The following is a 22061-nucleotide window of genomic DNA, read 5'->3' on the forward strand; positions in this document are numbered from 1 at the left end:
TTCTTTCGTGAATCAAAAACAAAATCTGAATTAATAATATCATCATAACTATTTACATAATTTGATCATAATGAATATTCTTTACAGAATTACAAAACAATATTCAACTATTGGAAATCTATTCTTATAATCATTCTTTACAGAATTGTAAAATCCTCTTATTTAATTAACTTCAACATAATTACCTTCGATCCATTTGCTAGTTTCACCAAGCTGAAATGTGTCATGCTCTTCATTAATATCCTCCGAAATAATCACATCATATTCCCGTCCTTCATAATCACTTGATTTTGGACTGTTTCCATTACTCATAAATTCTTCGTCATCTGATATATGATCTTCATTCTCATTTACTACATTATGATAATGAACAAACGAAAATACAATAACATAAAAACTTATATTCATAATGAAATTATCAAAATCATGAATACAAACAAAGACATTTGTAAAACAAACTTTATTAATCATAACATTTTATTAATCATACGAAACTTATTTTAAAATTTCAACATAATTCAACTACTCACTTTAATAACTTATTAGTGATTCTCATATGGACAATTTCTGGAATCATGATCCGTATAATAATTACAAATCTTACACATTCTTTTTTTTCTAGTGTAATTAAAGTAAATCCCTTTGCCTCTAAATGGACAACTTCTGGAATCATGATATGAATGACGTTTACAATTCTTACACGTTCTCTTTTTCCTTGTATGATCAATGTAAATCCCTTTGCCTTTATCCTTGCCAAAAACAAATTCTTCATTTTCATTAACATCAATGTTGATCATTACATCTTTCAAAGAATCATCAACCACGTTAGAACTCAAATCATGTGTTTGTTGCTGTCAAAACAAACAAAAAAAATTATAAAACCTACATTTAAATATGAAGATTTTTACATTGTTACATAAAAATTCTTAATTATTAAAGAATACTAATCACAAATATTGAAAAATAATATATAGCTTATTACCATCTTCTTATTGGAATCGCATGATAACCTATCGACATCTGATTGAATGAGACATTCGGAATTCTTAGAATGACCAATCGAACTACTACCCCTGTTCTCATTCTGTTTTTGCACTTCGAAATCCATTGAAATTGACGGCCTACTGCTTCGATTACTTTATCTTGACTATTCTGAAATTTATAGTTGATTTATGATCCTAGTTACGATGAAGATTTGATTGATTATCCTAAGAATCTGCATATTAAACAACCGACATATCTTCGTACATTAGAGGAAGTCAATAGTCAAGGAACGATTAATTCTGTTTCCATGAATATGATGGGTTTTGATACAAAATATAAGTTTGTTTTTCACAAAAACCGCAACAGAAGACTTGAAAATTAAACAAGTTTATTTTAGTTCATAACAAAACCAAACCATCAAGGATCCATTTATAGAGGTTAGAATGAAATAAAAACAACCAAAGAGTTTTTAGAATGATAACCTTTTAAGCCTTTGAACCCACTTGGTTTTTGGGTGTTGATGAAGATAGCAAAAAATTAAAGAACATGATTTTCTCTATGTGTATCCACCATCAAGAGTAAACCACTTGGAATGCTAGTTCTTTCTTATATTCTTGAGTGTCTTAAGCCTTTGAGTGATTAACTCAAATAAGCACTAAAGGAGACAACTCAAGGAAGCTTTAAACGACCAAACTAACTTCAAAAGAGAGACAGGAGGAGAATCTAGAGAAATTTTGGCCATAAGCTTTAAGAGAAGTATTAAGACCAAAAACTAGCCAAAAAACATGCAAGACACCTCCTTTATATACCCCACGCATAGTAAGGGCCTTATAATAAAATACTCTAAAGTATTTGTAGCATTTAGAACCATGAGGAGACAAAGCATGTAGATTGACAAGCAACCTACGTATTTCTTTATTAATTTTGGCCATATGTCTCAAATGAGGATGGACTCTTTAATTTTTATAAACTTTAATTTTCTAAAATATAAACTTTGTATATAGGTAAAAGACAAAAGAATCCAACTAGTCCAAAATGTGGTGCATGAATTATTAATTCATATCATATGAAATAATAACTAGTTAACTCTCTTATAATTATTATATTCATAAAACAATAATTATTTCCTAATTAAATTACAAGATTTGATATTATTTATTAATAATCATATTAATAATAAATATACAAAATGTGCCAACTTGATAAAGGTGTGACCCTATATGATCATATTTTATTAGCAATATTACTCCATAATGATTCTTGGACATATAGATTCAACAATCTCCCACTTACACAAGATTCATTATAGACTAACACAGATAGTAGCTGACGTCTAGAAACGGGCTACTGCCCCTAAAAATATATGAAGGGTGTCATCTCATCAACAACCAATTCCAGGAGCTCTAAGGTACAATTGTTACTAAAGGTGTGGTATCAATTATTCATTTGTCTCAGACATCATGTTAAACATGAGATATGGATCGCGATCAATCTGTTTTAGTGTTCAACTTTGAGTAAGGCCTTAGATGTCTAACCCTCAATGAATAAGAGGAAAAATCTCATCTTGACTACATACGCCTATCAATGTACTTCATTTCATACCCAACGATGGCCCTTATGACTGTCTTTTACATAACAACGTTAAACCATGTCAAAGCATAACAATTCCTACACTCCAAGTCCCAAATATGTATCTTAGATATAAGAATACAAAGATACAACCTTGATCAAGACATCACTCTTGACTACGATCCATAAAGTGATTTTGATGCGGGTCAGGTCCAATACTTATTCTCCTAATCAAGTACCTACGAAATTGGTAGCAGCTCTTGCTATTTTCATCTCCATGAAAATCAACAAATCCACTCATATTAGTCTTACCTCATAGATGCTCCCACAACTATGAATGAATATGGACATTTAGAACAACCTAGTTATTCAAGGATTTAAACATGCTAATATAGAACACAACAATTATTTAATGAAGGACTCATATCCAATATCTCAACTCATTACAATATATGTTGCTTTTATTGTTCCAATATCCAAATACTAAATTTCAGTCAAATGCATCTACTTATATCAACAAGGCCCTATAGCACTAGCTTGACTTTCATGTATTAGCTAATGAAGGATCTTTGTTAAATAGATTTGACAAAATTGATTTGTATAACTTTGCGAATACAAGCATTTTCAGTTTTATATATATATAACTCTTATATAAAGAAAACTATTGACAATGTATTATATGCTTACATATGACTTAGATGTCAATACTAGCGTAATGGGATTATTCGTGGTCATAATGAACTATACTTTAAGCATCTTAGTTTGTGGTTCTCCAAACCACAATGTACTCTAACTCGGATGTGTAGCTGTAATTAAAATCTACATGGAAAAATTATCCACGTAACTTTCTCTTCATTCATAATGAGGATACGCCCTATTGTGACTGAGAGTCGTCTCAATCTATTTAAAAGTTTAGCACATGTGTAACAGCTTTAAACATATCTTTATTTCAAATACTCCACGGATTAGGAATATTTCTCCAATTCTGGCAAGTACTTTAGAATGTTCCTATAAGTCCGACAATGACTTGTTCACAGATGGTATCAATCGACATGCTCTAAGAATACGACATATTTGGCCTTTATGAATAATCATCACATATATGATTAATCCAATTGCAACAACATATGGAATACAATTATATTATCTAGTTCAAATCATTTGCACTAGGCTTTTGCTCAAAATCATGTCATGTGGTATTTGACAAGGTAAAATCTCTTAGAGTCATTTATCTTAAGCTCTTTAAGATCATTGACAATTAACGCAATTTTACTTAATCCTTTAAGTTGCCATGATCTATCTATATAGATCTTTATTCCAGGTACCAGTATCCCGACTACATATAAGACTAGGAATGTTACTATGCTCCCACTAGCTTCATAGAAACACAAGAGTGATCTTGAGTTTTAATCAAATCACACTATATAATTATCTTATAAAAAAGAAGATTCTTACTTTGAGATGTTAGCTTAAATCTGAAAAGATTTTCATTCATGTATGTTTTCTCCTCTGAAAACTCACTTACTCTTTATAGTCAAACAATGTCAATGAAGATTAATCAAGTCCATACTTGATAATCATACACAATTCATCTCTATGTGTTTTATTAGTTTTTGATAAACTATTGAGCATATTCAACAATAGTTGAAAACTTGCTAGTTCCAAACTATGATGTATTTATCATATGGATCTTTAGCTCTAAAAGTTCCAAATTGCTCCTACTCAGAAAAACAACTTTCTAAGCACTTGTCTTATGGAATGACAATTAGTGGGATTAGTGGAGACTTCATCTTAAACAATCATTTAGGATAGTCTACATAAATGCAATTAGTAGATGCTAGAGTGGTTAAGCTCATTTTCTAAGATAAGCTTCATAACTCCTTACCTTTTAGATAAGGACAAACCATTACATCCTTAGTCTAATGAAAGTATTTAATCCACTTGTTTGGTTAGAAAATTCAATATGTATTTGTTGCAGTGAGCATAATTCCAGACTTTTATAAACTAAATAGCTCTTTTAAAAACATCATACAATAGATTGAAGGGTCTATTTTTATCCTCTTCAAAACTTGTATTGTCGACATTCAGCTAGTGGTCAGGTGACCCTATCCCACTATAGAATACAAAGGCTACCTCAAACATCAAAAGATAGATCCAAGTGACCAGGTGATCTTGTGCCACAAGAAACATACTAATGACGAGTGAGTGTTTTAACGGAATGAGTTGTAAATCATTTCCACAACTCCTAATATGTTCCAAGAAGAGTTGGTTTACAAAACTCATTTTCTTTATCACAAGGAAAGGTTGATGACGATCTCATTAAGTTAAATCTCAATCTTCACTATGAAACAGTTTGAGCAAATCAAATGTTTCAATAATAATGAATGAAAGTCGTCAGTGAAATTGATTAAACATGTATCATCAATCTATTCATGGATTGAAAAGATTACATGCATCACTTATGTAAAATTCTTTGTCAAGCCTTTTGTTCTTTAACTACTAATTGATAAAGACACTTGCGAATCATTTTGTCATATAAATAGGATTCACATATATCAAATGAATCAAGCTCATTTGCCTTCAAAAATTACATCCTATTGAAGTTGGTATATGTGTTTCATATTTATATAGTCATGATGATAATGACATACATAAGTTTCAATCAAATATCATTTAATTATCTAGGTGTTATGATCAGAACTATCAATTTAATGAAAGCTTATAGATTTACTTCATAATTGACATTATGAGAAAATATTCTTTAACACAGAATACATCGTTTCAGATCATGAATGTGAACATTTATTAAACGATAAGTAAATCTATATTTATTCATAAATTACAACTGCTACATGTCCATATAAGAATAGGTACAAAACATCTATTGTTTAAATAAAGACTATAACCTCACTTGTTATATCTTCAGTACGAAATATCATTCATTTGTAATCAGTTGATTATTTTTTCCAATCATCAACACATAATACCAATTATTTGTGTCACCTGAAGTATAACACACTCAAGTGAATAATGGAAAGATAAATAGTTATATCATATAGATATTTGAAGTCTTGTCCAAGTCAGACTTCTTCAGCTCGATAAGATAAGAGGAGCAATTTCTCCTTTAGTGTCCAATTTCTTACACAATAGAAACAACATTAATCATTTGGTCATTTCTTGATTTCTAGGTTTATGTTGTATTTCCCTTAACTGAACTGTAAGTCTATTTGAGTAAACAATCTCTTAGACTTCCTTTTATTCAATGCTTGAACAAACTTGAAGCACTTTCTAGTGTTCTGATTGAATATATGATTTACTCGATGATACATCTAATATGTTTCATAATTATCCAAGACTTTCTACAAGTCAAGGTTAATTACTCCAGTATGATGTGAGACACATCAACATCATCACAATAATACTTCCATCAAAGTATCATGATTAGACAGACTGGCTTGTAGAGGTTATTTAGGTATGGGATCTTTCAGTATATATAATTTATATTTATCCTTAAGGTGGAACCTCAAGATATTATACCAGTTATAGAAGTTATAACCATCAAATGTTACTATCTCTTGAAACTCAACAAGAGAGAGGTTTTGCAGGGGGTAAGAGTATAAACAGTTATTAAGAGAATTTAACAAAGTTTCATTTAATATTTTCAATATTTAGTATTTAAAAATTAGTACCTTCTATTGTTTCTTAAAACATTAATTTATTAAATTCTAGGATCCAAGTAACGAAACAAGTAAATGGCTAGGTGACCTTTATCCCATTAACTTAATCAAACTCAGTAGGTAGTGATTACCAATTGCATACAATATGTAACTCCTAGATTATGGGATCCTAAACAACTATTGTTTAACTTGGCATGTTTATCTCATCTATTCCTAGGACCTCTCATGCTTAGGTGACCATTATCACACAAGATTCTGATCAATTCATCATACTTTAAACAACTTGTAGTATTGTAACTTTCCAGTGACAAGGTGACCCTTTAGAAACCAAAAACTACAAAACTACCCCGAACATCATAAGAAAATTTTAATGACCAGGTGACTATGTGACACTAAGACCATATAAATGATAACAAGTGTTCTTTAAAAGGACGACAATGACTTGCACTTTTAGAAAATGTTTTATATATGTTTTACAATTATAGTTTATAAAAACATGGTCTCATGAATATTGCATTTAATCAAAATACTCATATACCCTTTTTAAAATTCATATCACTTGTTATGAGGTTCTTTAGGTGCTAAATAAAACTTCATTTTATTTGTCATTAGCCGCGATCAATTAAAAACTAAAATCCAACATTTTAAACTTTAGTCGTACATCGATTTTAAGAACCGATAATAGTCTTAATAAAATTTTATTTTATACTTATGACTTGGAGTTTTGGATGAGTTATAAAATCACTATTTAAATCTCCTTTTAACAATAAAAAACTTATAACTTCATGAACTTATAGAATAAACTCATTTTATTTTATAAACTCAATTTTATGCATCTTATCATAAAAATCATATTTTGATAAACCAAAACTTGGGTGATGATATTTATGTTTTAAATCTCATTTGACATGTATAAAATATAATATCAACATCTTGCATTATGTTTAAAACATCAATATCATATATTAAGTTTCGACGCAAAAAATAATCACTAGTTTTATTATTTGTCGTTATATAAACTGATTTTAGTCTTTTTAATAAAAACTATTTATTTATTATAAAGACATGGTGTTTATATAATGTTTAAACATCTTTTAGACCATTTCAAATCTTCTAAAGTTGGGTATTTATAAGTTTTACAATAAAACTATTTTTAACAAAAAAAATCAATTTTTTAACCAGTAATTGATAAAAACGTTTTTATAAATATCTATTTATAAACATCTTATGTTATGTTTTAAATATTTTTTACTCAAACTCCAAGTGATTATTTTATGTTAAAATGTTGTTTGACATGTAAAACTCATTTTCGTACACAAAACATAACATACAATAACATAAAAATAAACATCACATGCATGCATTATAATATGTATAAACCAAGTCATGTCTACTAATAATTTTTGTGAGTCATCATAAGAATTAATAAGTTTTTGCTAAAGGAATTAAGGGACACTTCAAAAGGTCTTCAAGCTCCCACTTGACAAATCTACTATTGCTTGCAAAAGGCCTTCAAATCTTCGGTGTTGTTTGTTTTTTCGAAGTGAAAATGTATGAATTCTGCGGATCACCTCTGCAACCCTCTGCAACAGAAGAAGTGGACCAAACAGTTGCAGACTGTAGTAAGAAGCGTTTTTTGTTTTATAACATCTGCAGCGTGCTGTAGATACTAAAAAAATTAAAATAAAGTGATTTAATAAACCGAAAATAGTTTTTAAATACCGAAAATTTAATAATTGTAGTCTTAAAACATTGAAATAAAATTCATACAACCAAATTAGTCTTGCAATAACATTTTTAAATAAACTTCATACAGCCAACCTTTAATAATTCCCATTCCATATTTTTCATCAATTGTTCGGCAATTTCATCCTGCAACTGGGTCATATATTCATGGTCCGTTATGGTACCATGTGTTGAATCTCATCTTCATCATTATCAACAACTGCATTGTTATTCCGAACCGAGACATTTGGTTCATCATATCGTGCAAAATACTCATCACGTAGTCTCTCTCTTCTTATAAAATTATGAAGCGCGAAAGATGCAAGAGTAATGTTTCGTTGTGTAACCAACGAGAATGGTGTCATCCTCTTCAATATAGAGAATCGTGCTTTCAAGACACCAAAATCACACTCAATGACATTCCGAAGTTTTGCGTGTGCATGGTTAAAATTTTCTTTATTCGTTATTGCACGTCTTCGACGGAAATCTCCAAGCCAATACCTCACATTACGATACGGTGCCATAAAACCTCGAATGTTTGCATAGGCGGCATCACAAAGATAATATTTATCTGTAAAAAAAACAAAAAAAAATCATTTATTTTTCAAACTAAGATAAATCTATTTAGATAACCATAAATTTACCTTATGGTGGAAACGAGAATGGTGCATGTGGATTTGCTAATGCTTTTGATAAAATTCTAGAATCATGTGTTATCCCTTCCCAACCGGCCACAACAAACGTAAACATCATGTTGAAGTCACATATTGCAATTACGTTTTGGTAACAATCGCCTTTTCCCCTACTTCTATATAAATCTTGTTTGTTTGCAGGGACAACAACATGTATCAAAGTGCCATCAAGTGCACCAACTGCTCCTTTGAACACCCGTCGTAGCCTCCTATTATGTCCCAGAATGTTAGGATTCAGATTAAAAGAAGTTGGTACTATAATGTCATGTGCGAAAAGCAACATTTTGTCCAACACTTCATGAAAAAATTTATGAATTGTTTGCTTTGAGTGTTGAAATCTTCGCTTGATAATCACGTACCGTCGGTTATGACCTATCATCATAAAAAACATAACCATCTTTTCCTCAACCGATACATGTTTGCTATCCTTTAACGCGTAATTTACTCTAAAATGTGCACATAGTCAGACAAATTATTCACGAGACATGCATAGTACTTCAACACATTGTAGAGGATTACGGTGAAGTAACTCTAACGTAAATTCATGTCCCGTCATTTCTGAATCGTTGTCCCGTACTCGTTTCATACCCCTCTTCCAAAAGTAGCGGACGTACAAGTACATTAGAATTATGAGACGTATTTTTTTGTTGTGATCCATTAGGAACCTATTAATCAACACAACTACCAAATAACAAAACATAAAACTCAAGTGCCAAGTAACATAAAATAAAGCTCAAGTACCAAATAACATAACATAATAACATAACATAAGATTCAAGTACCAAATTACATAAAATAAAACTCAAGTACCAAATAACATAACATAAGATTCAAGTACCAAAATAACATAAAATTCAAATACGAAATAATACAAATAACATTCAAGTACCAAATAACCAAAAAACATAACCACATAGTTCAAACACATGCAATTAAAACCTAAACAATTCAAATATGTAAACTTATAGCTTTCATCTCGATCCATCCTCTTAAAATTTGTGGATCATTGGGCAAATTTACCCACATCTCTCTCATATTCATGGTCCTTCCAAAAATATGATAAGCACCAAATCGTAGAGCGTCTACTGGGCCTAACTCGAGCAACTCTAGCTTCTCTAAACATTAGGGAATTGTTGGCCCTTGGGTAAAATGTTGTAGATCTTTTTGCATCTCCAATGCTAAATCATCAGCAGTAAAAGAAGCTTTAGGTGAGGCACTAGAAGGTGGATCAGGTGAGGCACTAGGAGCTCGAGGTCTAGGAGTTGAGGGTTTAGCCCTTTTGTTGGGGTTACTAGAAGGTGAAGCAGCAGAAGGTGAAGCAGCAGAAGGTGGTGACTGAGTAAAAGGCTCACTAGTATTATTGGAAAAGTAATCATCCTCATCTATGTTACTAGAAGGGGTGTCCATAAGTTGTAGTGGTGCGACATGGAAAGAAGATGATCCATGTCCCAATGGTGTTTGGGATGTGGCATGGCTGAGATTACCAAAGGCACTATTTCCATCAAAGAGTTCTGCACAATGCTCTGGAAACAATAATGGGATGGTTTTCAAAGAAGCGGCTTTCAAATGTCCATAAACCCAATCAATGTAACAAAAGTAATATAAGAATAAATGGCAACTATATAAACAAAATACATATAAATATGTGTGTGTGTGTGTGTGTATATATATATATATATATATACACACCTTGTTAAAGTCCTCCCACTCCTCATTTGTTAAGTTAAAAGTGTTTGTTTGAGGATTGTAAAGGTTGTCAGTTTTGTTTTTCAAGTATAACCATCCTGTGTATTTGGCTTTAAGGTTGTCATAGGCATTTTTCAATTGTCTTTGAGTCAAATCCACACCATACTTTTTCTTAATGGTTGTTCCTAACTTGTTCCATGAATGTTTGTGCAAACTCAAACCTTTTCTACCAACAATTTGTACTTCTTCAATACAAGTGTGCAATAAGAATTTTAACTACTCATTGGTCCATGTATGTTTATCACCCATTGCTAATAACAAAAAAAACATATGAAAAACCATATTTATGTTTATCACCCAACAACTTCTATTGATTAAAATAACCAATTTCTGCAAAGATTATTCATATTTCAGCAACAATTATGACACTTCAACAACATTTTATGACATTTCAACAATATTTCATGACATTTCTGCAACAATTTGTGACAATTCAGCAATAATTTGTGACAATTCAGCAACAATTTGTGACATTTCAGCAACAATTTGTGACAATTCAGCAACAATTTTATGATATTTCAGCAATATTTCATGACAATTCAGCAACAATATGTGACATTTTAAGCACAAATTGAAGACATTGCAGCAAGAACTTATCATTAATCAAGATAGAAACAACATCATCAACTATTTGATAAGATTAGCATCAAGATTAAGCAAGAACAAAGATTCAACAACAAAAATCGAAAAATTAATATGAAGCATGAATGATGAAATAACTCCACCAACAAAATAGAAATATTCAAAATAACCCTAAGCACAGCAAAAAACGAAAAAAAAAATCAGCAACAATTTATGATTCAACAACATAACCTTCAACAAAGAAAAAAAACAAGAAAAAACATAAAACAACCTCAACGCTTCAGCAACATATATGTAGAAAAAAAAACGAAATCAACACCAATTTAGGATTAAACAATATAATCATCAACAAGGAAAACAAGGATTTGGTATATTCAGTTGCCAATTTTCATGAAGAATCGATTTCAACAAGAAAAACAGAAAAAAAATTACCTGATGAGACGACGTCGAAAGCCGGACGACCAAGGAAGAAGCTTTGCGGCGGAAGGCGCCCGTGATCAGGTGGTGACAGCGAGTTGGGGCGACGGCAGGTGACGATGCGAACTTGGAGGGGACGACAATGTTGTTGACTCGATGGTCGACGCTAGATGGGAAGAAGAGAAGAGATGCGGCGTTTTTCTTTTGGAGTGCGGTTTTTTTAGGTTTAGGTTTGAAGAGGTGGGAAGAGGTAAAACAAGTGCTTCCCCAAACAACACACGGGCAGAGGTTTTCAGCTCTAAAGACTTCCAGAAAACAAACTGTTGCAGGACACAAAGTGTTGTGTGTGTGCTGCACCGCGCAGCAATAAGTGTTTTGAAAAGGTTTTTATAAAAAACAAACAAAACCTTCATGTTGTGAAAGTTGCAACACTTAAACCATTAAGACTATAATTAAGCCCAAAACCAAAAGTAGAAGCTTATGGTTGGGATTAAGGTCTTTAATGGTTAAGTCATCTTCAAGGAGGTCATTTCTTCATCTTGTTACATTTAAAAAGAAATACAACTAGTCCAATTAATTTATTACAATAAATCAACAAATGAAAAATTATATATTTATCTATTATATCTTATGAATAAATAAATATCAACCAAACACAACACAAAGGTCCAAATGGCTTGTTTATACACAACAACATATCAAATATTATAACAAACAACTCTTTGTTTTTTCTAAGGCAACTTTTATATAACCAAAATGCATGAAAAATGGTTATATATAAAAATAAACAATTTTAACCAAGAAGTTGCCAAAGAAGACAAATATGAATTTTTCTTAAGCAAAATATATTCATGCTTGTTTTCCAAAAACCAAAGATTATCAAACATAAATAATCATTCTAACATATAAAAGATTGCTCTGATACCACTGATGGTTTTGATACAAAATATAAGTTTGTTTTCCACAAAAACTGCAACGGAAGACTTTAAAAATTAACAAGTTTATTTTTAGTTCATAACAAAACCAAACCATCAAGGATCCATTTATAGAGGTTAGAATGAAATAAAAACAACGAAAAAGTTTTTAGAATGATAACCTTTGAAGCCTTTGAACCCACTTGGGTTTGGGGTGTTGATGAAGATAGCAAAAAATCTAAGAACATGATTTTCTCTTTGTGTATCCACCATCAAGAGTAAAGCACTTGGAATGCTAGTTCCTTTTTGTATTCTTAAGTGTCTTAAGCATTTAAGTGCTTAACTCAAATAAGCACTAATGGAGACAACTTAAGGAAGCTTTAAACCATCGAACTAACTTCAAAAGAGAGAGAGGGGACGAGAATCTAGAGAAATTTTGGCCATAAGCTTTAAGAGAAGGATTAAGACCAAAAACTAGCCAAAAAATATGCAAGAGACATCCTTTATACAGCCCATGCAAAGTAAGAGCCTTATAATAAAATACTCTAAAGTATTTGTAGCCTTTAGAACCATGAGGAGACAAAACATGGAGGTTGACAAGCAACCTCCATATTACTTTATTAATTTTGGTCATACCTCTCAAAAGAAGATGAATTCTTTAATTTTTATAAACTCTAAATTTATAAAATATAAACTCTGTCTTTAGGCAAAAGACAAAAGAATCCAACTAGTCTAAAATGTTGTGCATGACTTATTAATTCATACTATATGAAATAATAACTAGTTATACTCTCTTATAATTATTATTTTCATAAAACAATAATAATTCCCTAATTAAATTACATGAATTGATATTATTTATTAATAATCATATTAATAATATATATACAAAATATGTCAACTTGATAAAAGTGTGACCGTATAGGATCATATGTTATTAACAGTATTACTCCATAATGATTATTATGCATATAAATTTAACAGAATATAGATGTTTATTTTAGGAATTAGATTGTATATTATAGGGAAAAAAACTAAACAACCCTTTATTCATTAAATCTAAATAAAAAATATTATAATTTAATTGGTCAAGAATGAGTTTTACAATTATACAATATATGCATGTATATATATGAACCTAGCTTTCTCTCTCTCTCTCTCTATAATATATATATATATATATATATATATATATATATATATATATATATATATATTCTTAAAGCGATCAATAACCTTAAAGATAAATGCATCGTTCTTGATGTTTTATGTGTAAAAGATGTAGGAAATGGAAGTTACCTTACATGTTTTTGGAGGAAGTTTGGATTGGAAACACAAATTTAAAAGGTAGATTTTTAAGGGTGTTTTGCCTTGATTCAAATTAATTGTGCTAGATTAAGTATAATTTTCTGACATCGGTTTGGCCCAATATCTTGCATCGACAACCAAAGGAATGAGATACATTAGATCAACTCCTTGCGCTTTTGGATCGTTTGAATAAGGTCATTTTAAGCAATCAAAGTGACTGGTATTCATGGAGTTTGGAATACTCGAGTGAGGTATCGGTTTCCTTGACTCGGTGATACATGGATAATGCTACATTGACTATAGACCAATCTTCCATGAGATGGAATAATTTGGTTCATATTAAGGTAGATGTGCTAGTTTAGCATATGCATGCATCTTAATAAAATACTGACAAAATATAACTCGGAGAAGACAGAGATTGAAGTGGATAATTTAATGTGTGTCATGTGTGATTTATGTGCGGAGAATCTTCAACATATCTTATACTTAAGCACATTGGCTTACTCTATATGAAACAAAGTTGCAAGATGGTGGGACATCGATATCTTTATGCTTGGAGAGAACAAAGTAGGCTTCCAGCTCTCCAAAGAAAGTGTCTCAATGTCATTTTGATCACGACAATGTGGACATTATGGAAACATAGAAACAAAGTGATCTTTGGTAATGATAATCCCCAAAAACAAGTTGTTATCATCAAGTACTTACTCACACAATCAAATTTTTATTCATACAGAGCGTTTCGATGCTTCTAGCTTCTAGCTTTTGACAAAACGCTCCATTTTGAACAAAAAATATTGTTTGACACTGCAATCTTCTAGCGTATAGTTTAAACAAAACGTTCCAAAATCTAAAAACTATTTCACGTAGCGTTTAACAAAATATTGCCAACTACCCACTACATACGAGTATTGTAGAACACGCCCAAAAGCTTTAAACTTAAAATTAATTGGATTGCTTGGTTGCAGAACCAATTAGTGTTGTCTCTTATGTGCATGTAATCTCTTTTACTAACTTTTGCTAGTCTTTTTAATATAATTATATTGTTCTGAGAAACTTAAAGTTAATAAAGTCGGTTGGTTACAAAACTTGGTCCTTACTATTTCCTCTATATTTTTTCTTAGCACCTTGCTATGGCTAGTTTAACAAAAGTGATCGTTTAAAAAATATATATCATTTTTGTATCTGATGAAGAAAGAACGGTTCAAGCTTTACCAAATAATAATAATAATTAATCCCTCCGTCTCAATATTATTGTCCACAGACAAAAAACACACATATTAAGAAAAGCATTAATTACCACTAACTTTATTTAATAAAATGATAGTTTTGTCCTTACTTTGCATTTAATATTCCATTAAATGCTTAGGTGGTTAAGTAATAATGAGGGCGTATTTTGGTAAAAATGTTATTTATTTTTAGAAGTAGACTATTATTTTGGAAAAACCAAAAAGAAAAGATGGACTATAATTTTGGGACGGAGAGAGTATAATATAATAATAAGAACACAACATATGGTGTATATGGCTTGAAAATAATGAAAAGAATTTGAGATCATTTTTTATAATCTCGCACTCAACTTGTTTATCCATGTCGAGTTTATTTCTTCGTTTCAAGTTCCCAGTTAGATCTTGGTCAAGATGGAATACAACTTAAAAATCAGATAAACGAATAACAATTGAAGCGGATATTTTCACTAATCCGAGCTTTTTTATATAATCCATTATACTTTTCATGTAAAGAACACAAAGAAAATTATTATTTTAACATTCATTATGTTTCATATGAAATGAGAATCTCATGTTTGGTGCATAACATACGAAATAAAAAAGACATAACATAACATATAGTTTGTTGAATAAAATGGTGACATCTTTTTAGTGAGTGGTTATAGTGGGTAGGTTTTGTAGGTACGTTTTTACCTTTTTACAAGGTTTTCTTTTTCAACTTTTGGAATGGTGTACTCTACACACCAAAAAGTCCACACCAACCGATCGATCGTTATATATTTATGTGATTCATATTTTATTTAGATACCTATCTTGATATTTAAAAGATATAGTCTTTTTTTCCTTTAAAAATTTATAATTTTAATAATAATTCAACAAATCAAGAGTGAAGCATTTTCTTGGTTGGCGTAAGTAATGTAGTGCCTTGTTTGTGTTTTATTTTCAAATGAATGGCATATAATCTTGTCGTTTTCTATTTATATATCTCAAAACTATGTAAACTTTTGGTATAATGAATTATGCGAGCGGTCAAATAAAATTATCTATCAGCTGTCACCATAATTTATTTCGGTTGAAGGCCAGATTATGTTTTACAACCACCACTCTCCGTTGTTAAGAAAAGGGTTGATGATCAGAGAAGGTAATGAATTTTGGTGTTTATTCAGATTTATGTAACCATGTTTTTTTACACGTTTAACCATTAAACTTATTTGACCTGTTCAAAATAAGGTAATATGACTGATAGTTACTGGCGATATTACCCTATTATGAACAGGTGAAACAATTTTACTGGATAAATGTGTACGAAAAAAACATGGTTACCTAAATATGAACAGAATCTAAAGTTCATTACTCGTTTTGGTAATATTGGACTCTTTATGTTAAGTGCAAGTAGTTTTAAGACACATTGATGTGATGGAATCGGGTCATCGGGTATTGGTGTCATATTTTGAGTAGGTGTCGTTAGCGAGTTCCTGACTTGATTCCTATCTGTCATCAGAGATTCAGAGAACCAAACTGTTAAAACCATCGTAGGGACTGTGCCATGGGAGTAGGATCGGCCAGTCAAGTTAGATCGTGTAACATCTGCTTTCAAGGTATACTTCTTTCGAGTTTGAATCAATAAGTCTAATTTTTGAAAGGTTTTGGCTTGGCCACGACGTGGTGGTGGAGGGACCATGATGTGACATTGCAAGTTTATTGGACGTACATCTGCAAACACCACGATGTGGCAAGCCTTTGGCCAGGATGTGGTGGGAACTAGGGTTCAAAACCATAGATCCCAGGATTAGTGCCTTATTTAAAGGCACTAACTCCTAGGGTTGCCTCATTTGGTAGCATCCAACCTACGAGATCGTATTCCACCCAAACCCTAGCCTCATTGTATGTGTTTTGAGTGTGTGAGCCCATTTTTTGAAGGTTGAAGGAACAAGGAGCATCTCTTGTTTCTTATGTGCTTGGTTCCAACTTAGATCTATCATCTTTATCACATTTCTAATCATTTGGAGGTATAAGTTGTTGTATTGCTCATTACTTCTCTAGATCTATTGTTATGTCATTTTATGAGCTTTTTGGTCCAAATCTTCTTGTTCTTGGAGTTTGAGTGAACTCCATAACCCTTGAGTGCATCCTATGGCTTATAGACCATGGTGGTGGTTAAAAGATGGCTTGCATGACTTAGTTTGGAGTTCATGCCTTTGGTGCACCACTAAGAACCTAGGTTTAGAGATCTTGACTTATTGGGATGACTTAATGGATAAAGTTGGAAACATTATCCATCAAGACCTTTGGAAGGATCATATCTGATCTTTTGAGCTCTAGAGATTTAAGATTAAAAGTTTAATCCATTAAGTTGTTAGAACCAGTTCCTACGACATGGCGAGTTTTTTTCCACGATGAGGTGGCCAGTTTCTCCGCGACTATTTTGGCATATAACCACCATGCTTGGCCATGGTGTTGGCCACAGTGTGGTGAATTGACCGTTGACTTTTTGACCTAGTTGACCTTTTGGGTCAACATGAGGGTTAGAGGTTGTAGACTGAGGATTTGCCTCTAACTGATGTATAGATGGTTCATAGTGCCAACCTTTATTTCTACGTGAGTCGTAGCTTTGTCTACTCATCTGTGAGATGAGTTTCGTTACTATACTTTGTACTGCAGTATGAATCATTTGTATGTTAGGATGTTAATATGTTGTAGTGATTTGTTAGACTGATAGATATGTTATGATTACTTGAGTTTGCTTGTTATGTCGGCATATTATGGTTGGGCTAAGACGGTCATGTCCTGTGTTGTAGGCGAAGATACATGGGCAGTCCATTTGATACTATAAGCCCAATGAAAGCGGTCTAACTAAATATTGTAGGCTCATCAGAGCAATCCAATTGATACTGTAGGCTCAGAAGAATTGTCAAAATCCTTAGCTATTTTGTGAAAAAAGATTAAGAAAAAATATTATATTTATCTTTTTCCCTTATTAAAATATAATGTGTATTTAAAATACGATTAATTAAATAAGAAGGTTTTATAAAATAGATAGATAAAGATAAATAAATTCCAAAAAAACTAACGATCAGAATATTCGTTTAATTAGAAATAAAGTTAGTAGAATGAACTTCAAATGATAATATATGTGTAAAGTTGGAGATATTCTAATAACAAATAATTAAATGTATTATGGTGAAAATATGATTTCTTTTTTTATGACAATGAATTGTAGGGTTAAAAAGCACTTGCAACAAATATGTAAGGAAATCTATTATAAGGATAATACCCTCTTTTAGATTACTCAATCTATAGCTTTTTATAAAGCCTAATGGTTTTTACTTTTTAGTATCATTGTTTGCTCGTATTATAAATATTATAGTAGAATAGGAGGAGATCGGGTTAAGTCTTAACCAATAAGTTGGGCATGATTTACTTTTACAAAACACTACAACAGTTTTATACACACTACCCAAATTTATTAAATAAATAATAGAGTTAATATTCATCTATGCCGTAGTGGATATATCAAGTGAAAAATCCATATTTTTAACCGGCCGCATATATAAATATATAATCTATTTTTAAACTAACACCTAAATTCATCTAGACCTACGACGAGATTTGAACTATTGACCTTAAAGAATGAGAACACCACCTGATACCGTTGGCTAGAAGCCCTTTGGTGGAAAAACCCACTTTATAAAGATATATAGAAAAATAGAATTTAAAACTCAAAACATATTATGTTATGTTCGAAAGGTATCACATAACAATTAAGTTATTATGTGAATAAAAATAAAACGATCAAAAGATACTATATTTATATTTATGCCAACTTGGCAAGTGATATGTAAGGTCACCCACAATATTCATCATTAACAAATATAGTGGTGATCAGCACATCCAACCACTAAACCTATGAGATATCCACGACTATATCCCTCTCATTATATATATATATATATATATATATATATATATATATATATATATATATATATATATATATATATATAGATATATATATATATATATATAGAGAGAGAGAGAGAGAAAGAGAGAGAGAATTCCAATGGGATGTGTTCGTGGTTAGTAGTCGTTGCCACATCAACCACAAAAGCCTTTGTGATGAATATTGCAGACGCTCTAATGAATGGTATGATAAAATTCATATGAAACAACTTAAATTAATTATAGAAGAAATAAATAACAAAGTGATATTAAAAGTAAATAACAAAAAATATAATAGTTAAATATTATTAAAAATATATATTTCTACTATTCATCAATCAAAAATCTTACCTAATATAATTTGAAGACAAAATTACAAAAACGGTCATTATGGTTTGCCAAAAGTAACAAAGTCAGTCCATGCTAATTGTTTTTTATGTGTTTGGCCCTTGTGGTTTGCAAAAAGTTGCACTAGAGGTCCTTTTTCATAATTCTGTCAGTTTATAGCCGTTTGGGGTGATTAAGTTCAAAAAATGTGGGGGGTATTTTGGTCTTTCCACATTAGCTTCTCCATCCCTTTTAAAAAACCCTAGCCAACGTTCAAAAAAATCAAGCAACTATCTCTGAAAAAAACGAAGCTCTCCATACTTCCAAAAATGGTGATTTGTACGTGTGGAAGTGTTGTTGTGAGAGTCACATCTTAGACGGACCTCAACCCAGGAAGGCGATTATGTTCTTGTGCTCGAAATGGTCGAAGCGGTCCATTTCTTGGGTGGGCGGACGATTCGATGTGCCATAGGGTTCTGGAGGTGATTCCTGGCTTGCTAAGGAAACTGAACAATGTTCAAATGATGTTGAGTCAAGCTCGTGTAGATGTTGTGAAGCTGAAGTGGATGCTTCTTCGTCTTGGTTCTTTTTTTCGTTTATATATGTATGCACTAAGTAGGATTTGGATTTGGGGATGTATTTTGGTCAGTATATTTGTCTTTTGTATTTTGGGATGTATTTTGGATATGTAATGTTGGACGGGTATATAGAACTGGAATAGGATATTACCAGTTGATTTTGGGATGGGATGTCATGTATTAGAAGGCTCAAAATCATCTAGTATTTCCCTATGATCCTGGTAATTAATATCAACTCTAATATCTTACATTGTAGCAGTTTCTTTGGGTACAGTGAAATACAAATCATCCTTAAACTCATTAACTACATCTTGTTTGTTTGGCTCAAAGGGAACTAGGGACATGGAAAAATCATACACACCATCTTCTATCTATGTTTGATTAGATGATTCTTTAAGTGGAACATTCAAGTCTAATTTCTTGCTACAAGAACCACTTCCCTTCTTTTTAGGCCTAATAACAACTTTATTTGGGGACATGAAGTAAGTGTGAAGTCTTGTAGAACCATGTTCAACTTTACAAAGCAAAATACCCAATCTCACAAATCATGCCGTTTAGTTCATGAACTGAAAAAAGATCAGTGTCAATAAAGTCAAAGAATGCCAACCTTCCCTCAAAGTACTTTCTTCCTAGGTACTTTGTAAAAATCCACCATGATGTATCTTTAAAGTGAAGAAATTTTCGTAGCCATCTGAAAAAGAAAAATCGATGAGCTTTGAATATACAAACCAAGAAACACAAACAAAAAACTAAACAACTTACTGTAATCTTTATCAAGGTCGGGTGCAATCGTATGAGGACCACGTAAATTCCACATACACAGTACTATTTTTAGTTGATAAACCCTAAAATCGGATGCGAGGGATGAAGGATGAAGATTATGCAGATGATCAGTAAGAAAAGGTGAAGTGGAGATGAAGGGGGTTTTCTTGGACTCTGGTTAACGAGGGGATAGATTAATGACGTATCACTGCCTAATCCCATCTTAAATGAGCGTCAAACATAAAAAGACGAATATACCCCTACATTAATGACCCCAAATGGCTACAAACTGACCGAGTTATGAAAAAGGACCTCCAATGCAACTTTTGCAAACCACAAAGGCTAAACACATCAAAAAATATTAGCAGGGACTGACTTTGTTACTTTTGGCAAACCACAATGATCATTTTTGTAATTTTGTCTAATTTGAATGATTTTATTTATATCTTTTTATTTTTATTACTAAGTTGTACCTCACATTAATCAAATCAATTAGGATTTTATTAAATCAAATTTTTTAAAACTTTGTTATATTCAGTTTTAATTATTGTACCTTTTTATTAGTTATTGTTTATTATTATTATTATTATTATTATTATTATGGTAAAGCTCAGTCGGATTTACACAACAACTTTTTAACACATTTAATAATACTCGTTGATTTATAAATATTATTTGAATAACGAAAGGCATCCATTAAATAATGTTGAATTGGATTTTGTGGTAACGAGATATTGTCTTATTATGCTAAACACTATTTTTCTCATTGCAAACACACATGGTGTTACCATTCGTTTTATAAGTAAACAATGTTTGTCGATGTGCTCCCGCTAAGTGTTGGTTCGCAAAACATCCCAGATCATGTAACTATTATTATCGTCATTATTCATGGTGGTCGTTATGTAGCTATTTCTAAGCAGTCAGAGGATTCTGATGAGTGGTTTTTTCAATAGTTTTTTTTTCAAATCAATCCAATAATGTAGTTATTGTAATCGTCCTTGTTGCTTGTAGTTGTGAAATTTTTTATCCTCGTTTCAATCTTGGTAAACGATTAATTATTGTTTCTATAGTGTTTATTGTTACAGTTGTGAAATTAAAATTTTCAAGTATTTCGGAGGATCGGGGCAAGGCGAAGGCTTAATTGTACACGTCATCTAATGGTCCTTATGTTTTGAGAGATACTATGATTTTGATACTCTAGTTTTATGATATGATTGTGAAACAATGTATTGGTGACTTATGTTTTATGGAAAATTGTTTATTCTCTTTTAAAAATGGAAAATTTTTACTATGGTTTTTGAGACGTTACAAGTTGGTATTAGATCCATGGTTTGAGGGATCTGGATAAACATTCGTGTAATTCTAGACTCAAACTATGAATCTGTAAAAAGATTTTCCAAACCGTTTTCAAAATAGCTCAAAAAGAAGGATGTGATGTGCATTGTCAGTCGGAGCTCAAGAGAAAGTTATCCCCCAAAATACCCACGCTTGACATATGAATATATGTTGTTATGTTAAAATATAGAATTGCATGCTAGTACACAGGCCAAGGAATCTTCAGGAAATGCATGATAGGATTGCTTGATTTTATGATACCTAGTAGCCAATGGGATTG

The 22061-nt window shown here is 31.4% G+C and overlaps 1 protein-coding gene across 1 annotated transcript; it reads right to left on the minus strand.

The window, feature by feature from the left end:
* Positions 1-8131: 8131 nt before the first annotated feature.
* LOC145114092 (uncharacterized) lies at positions 8132-8930 on the minus strand. The gene is made up of 2 exons (XM_079050100.1): positions 8684-8930; positions 8132-8526 (listed from the first exon to the last, which is right to left on the minus strand). The coding sequence occupies exons 1-2, from the start codon at positions 8928-8930 to the stop codon at positions 8132-8134; spliced, it is 642 nt and encodes a 213-aa protein (XP_078906226.1).
* Positions 8931-22061: the final 13131 nt, after the last annotated feature.

This window comes from Lactuca virosa, chromosome 5 (assembly GCF_052849685.1).
Source record: "Lactuca virosa cultivar CGN04683 chromosome 5, Lactuca_virosa_CGN04683_v6, whole genome shotgun sequence".
Lineage (NCBI taxonomy): Eukaryota > Viridiplantae > Streptophyta > Magnoliopsida > Asterales > Asteraceae > Lactuca > Lactuca virosa.

What these genes read in the sequence shown, in the direction of transcription:
- LOC145114092 (XM_079050100.1), bottom strand. Translation starts at nt 8,930, where the DNA reads ATGTTGCTTTTCGCACATGACATTATAGTACCAACTTCTTTTAATCTG. An exon ending in GTTTACGTTTGTTGTGGCCG is followed by an intron (nt 8,527 to 8,683) that starts GTTGGGAAGGGA and finishes TTTTTTTTACAG; the next exon opens with ATAAATATTATCTTTGTGAT.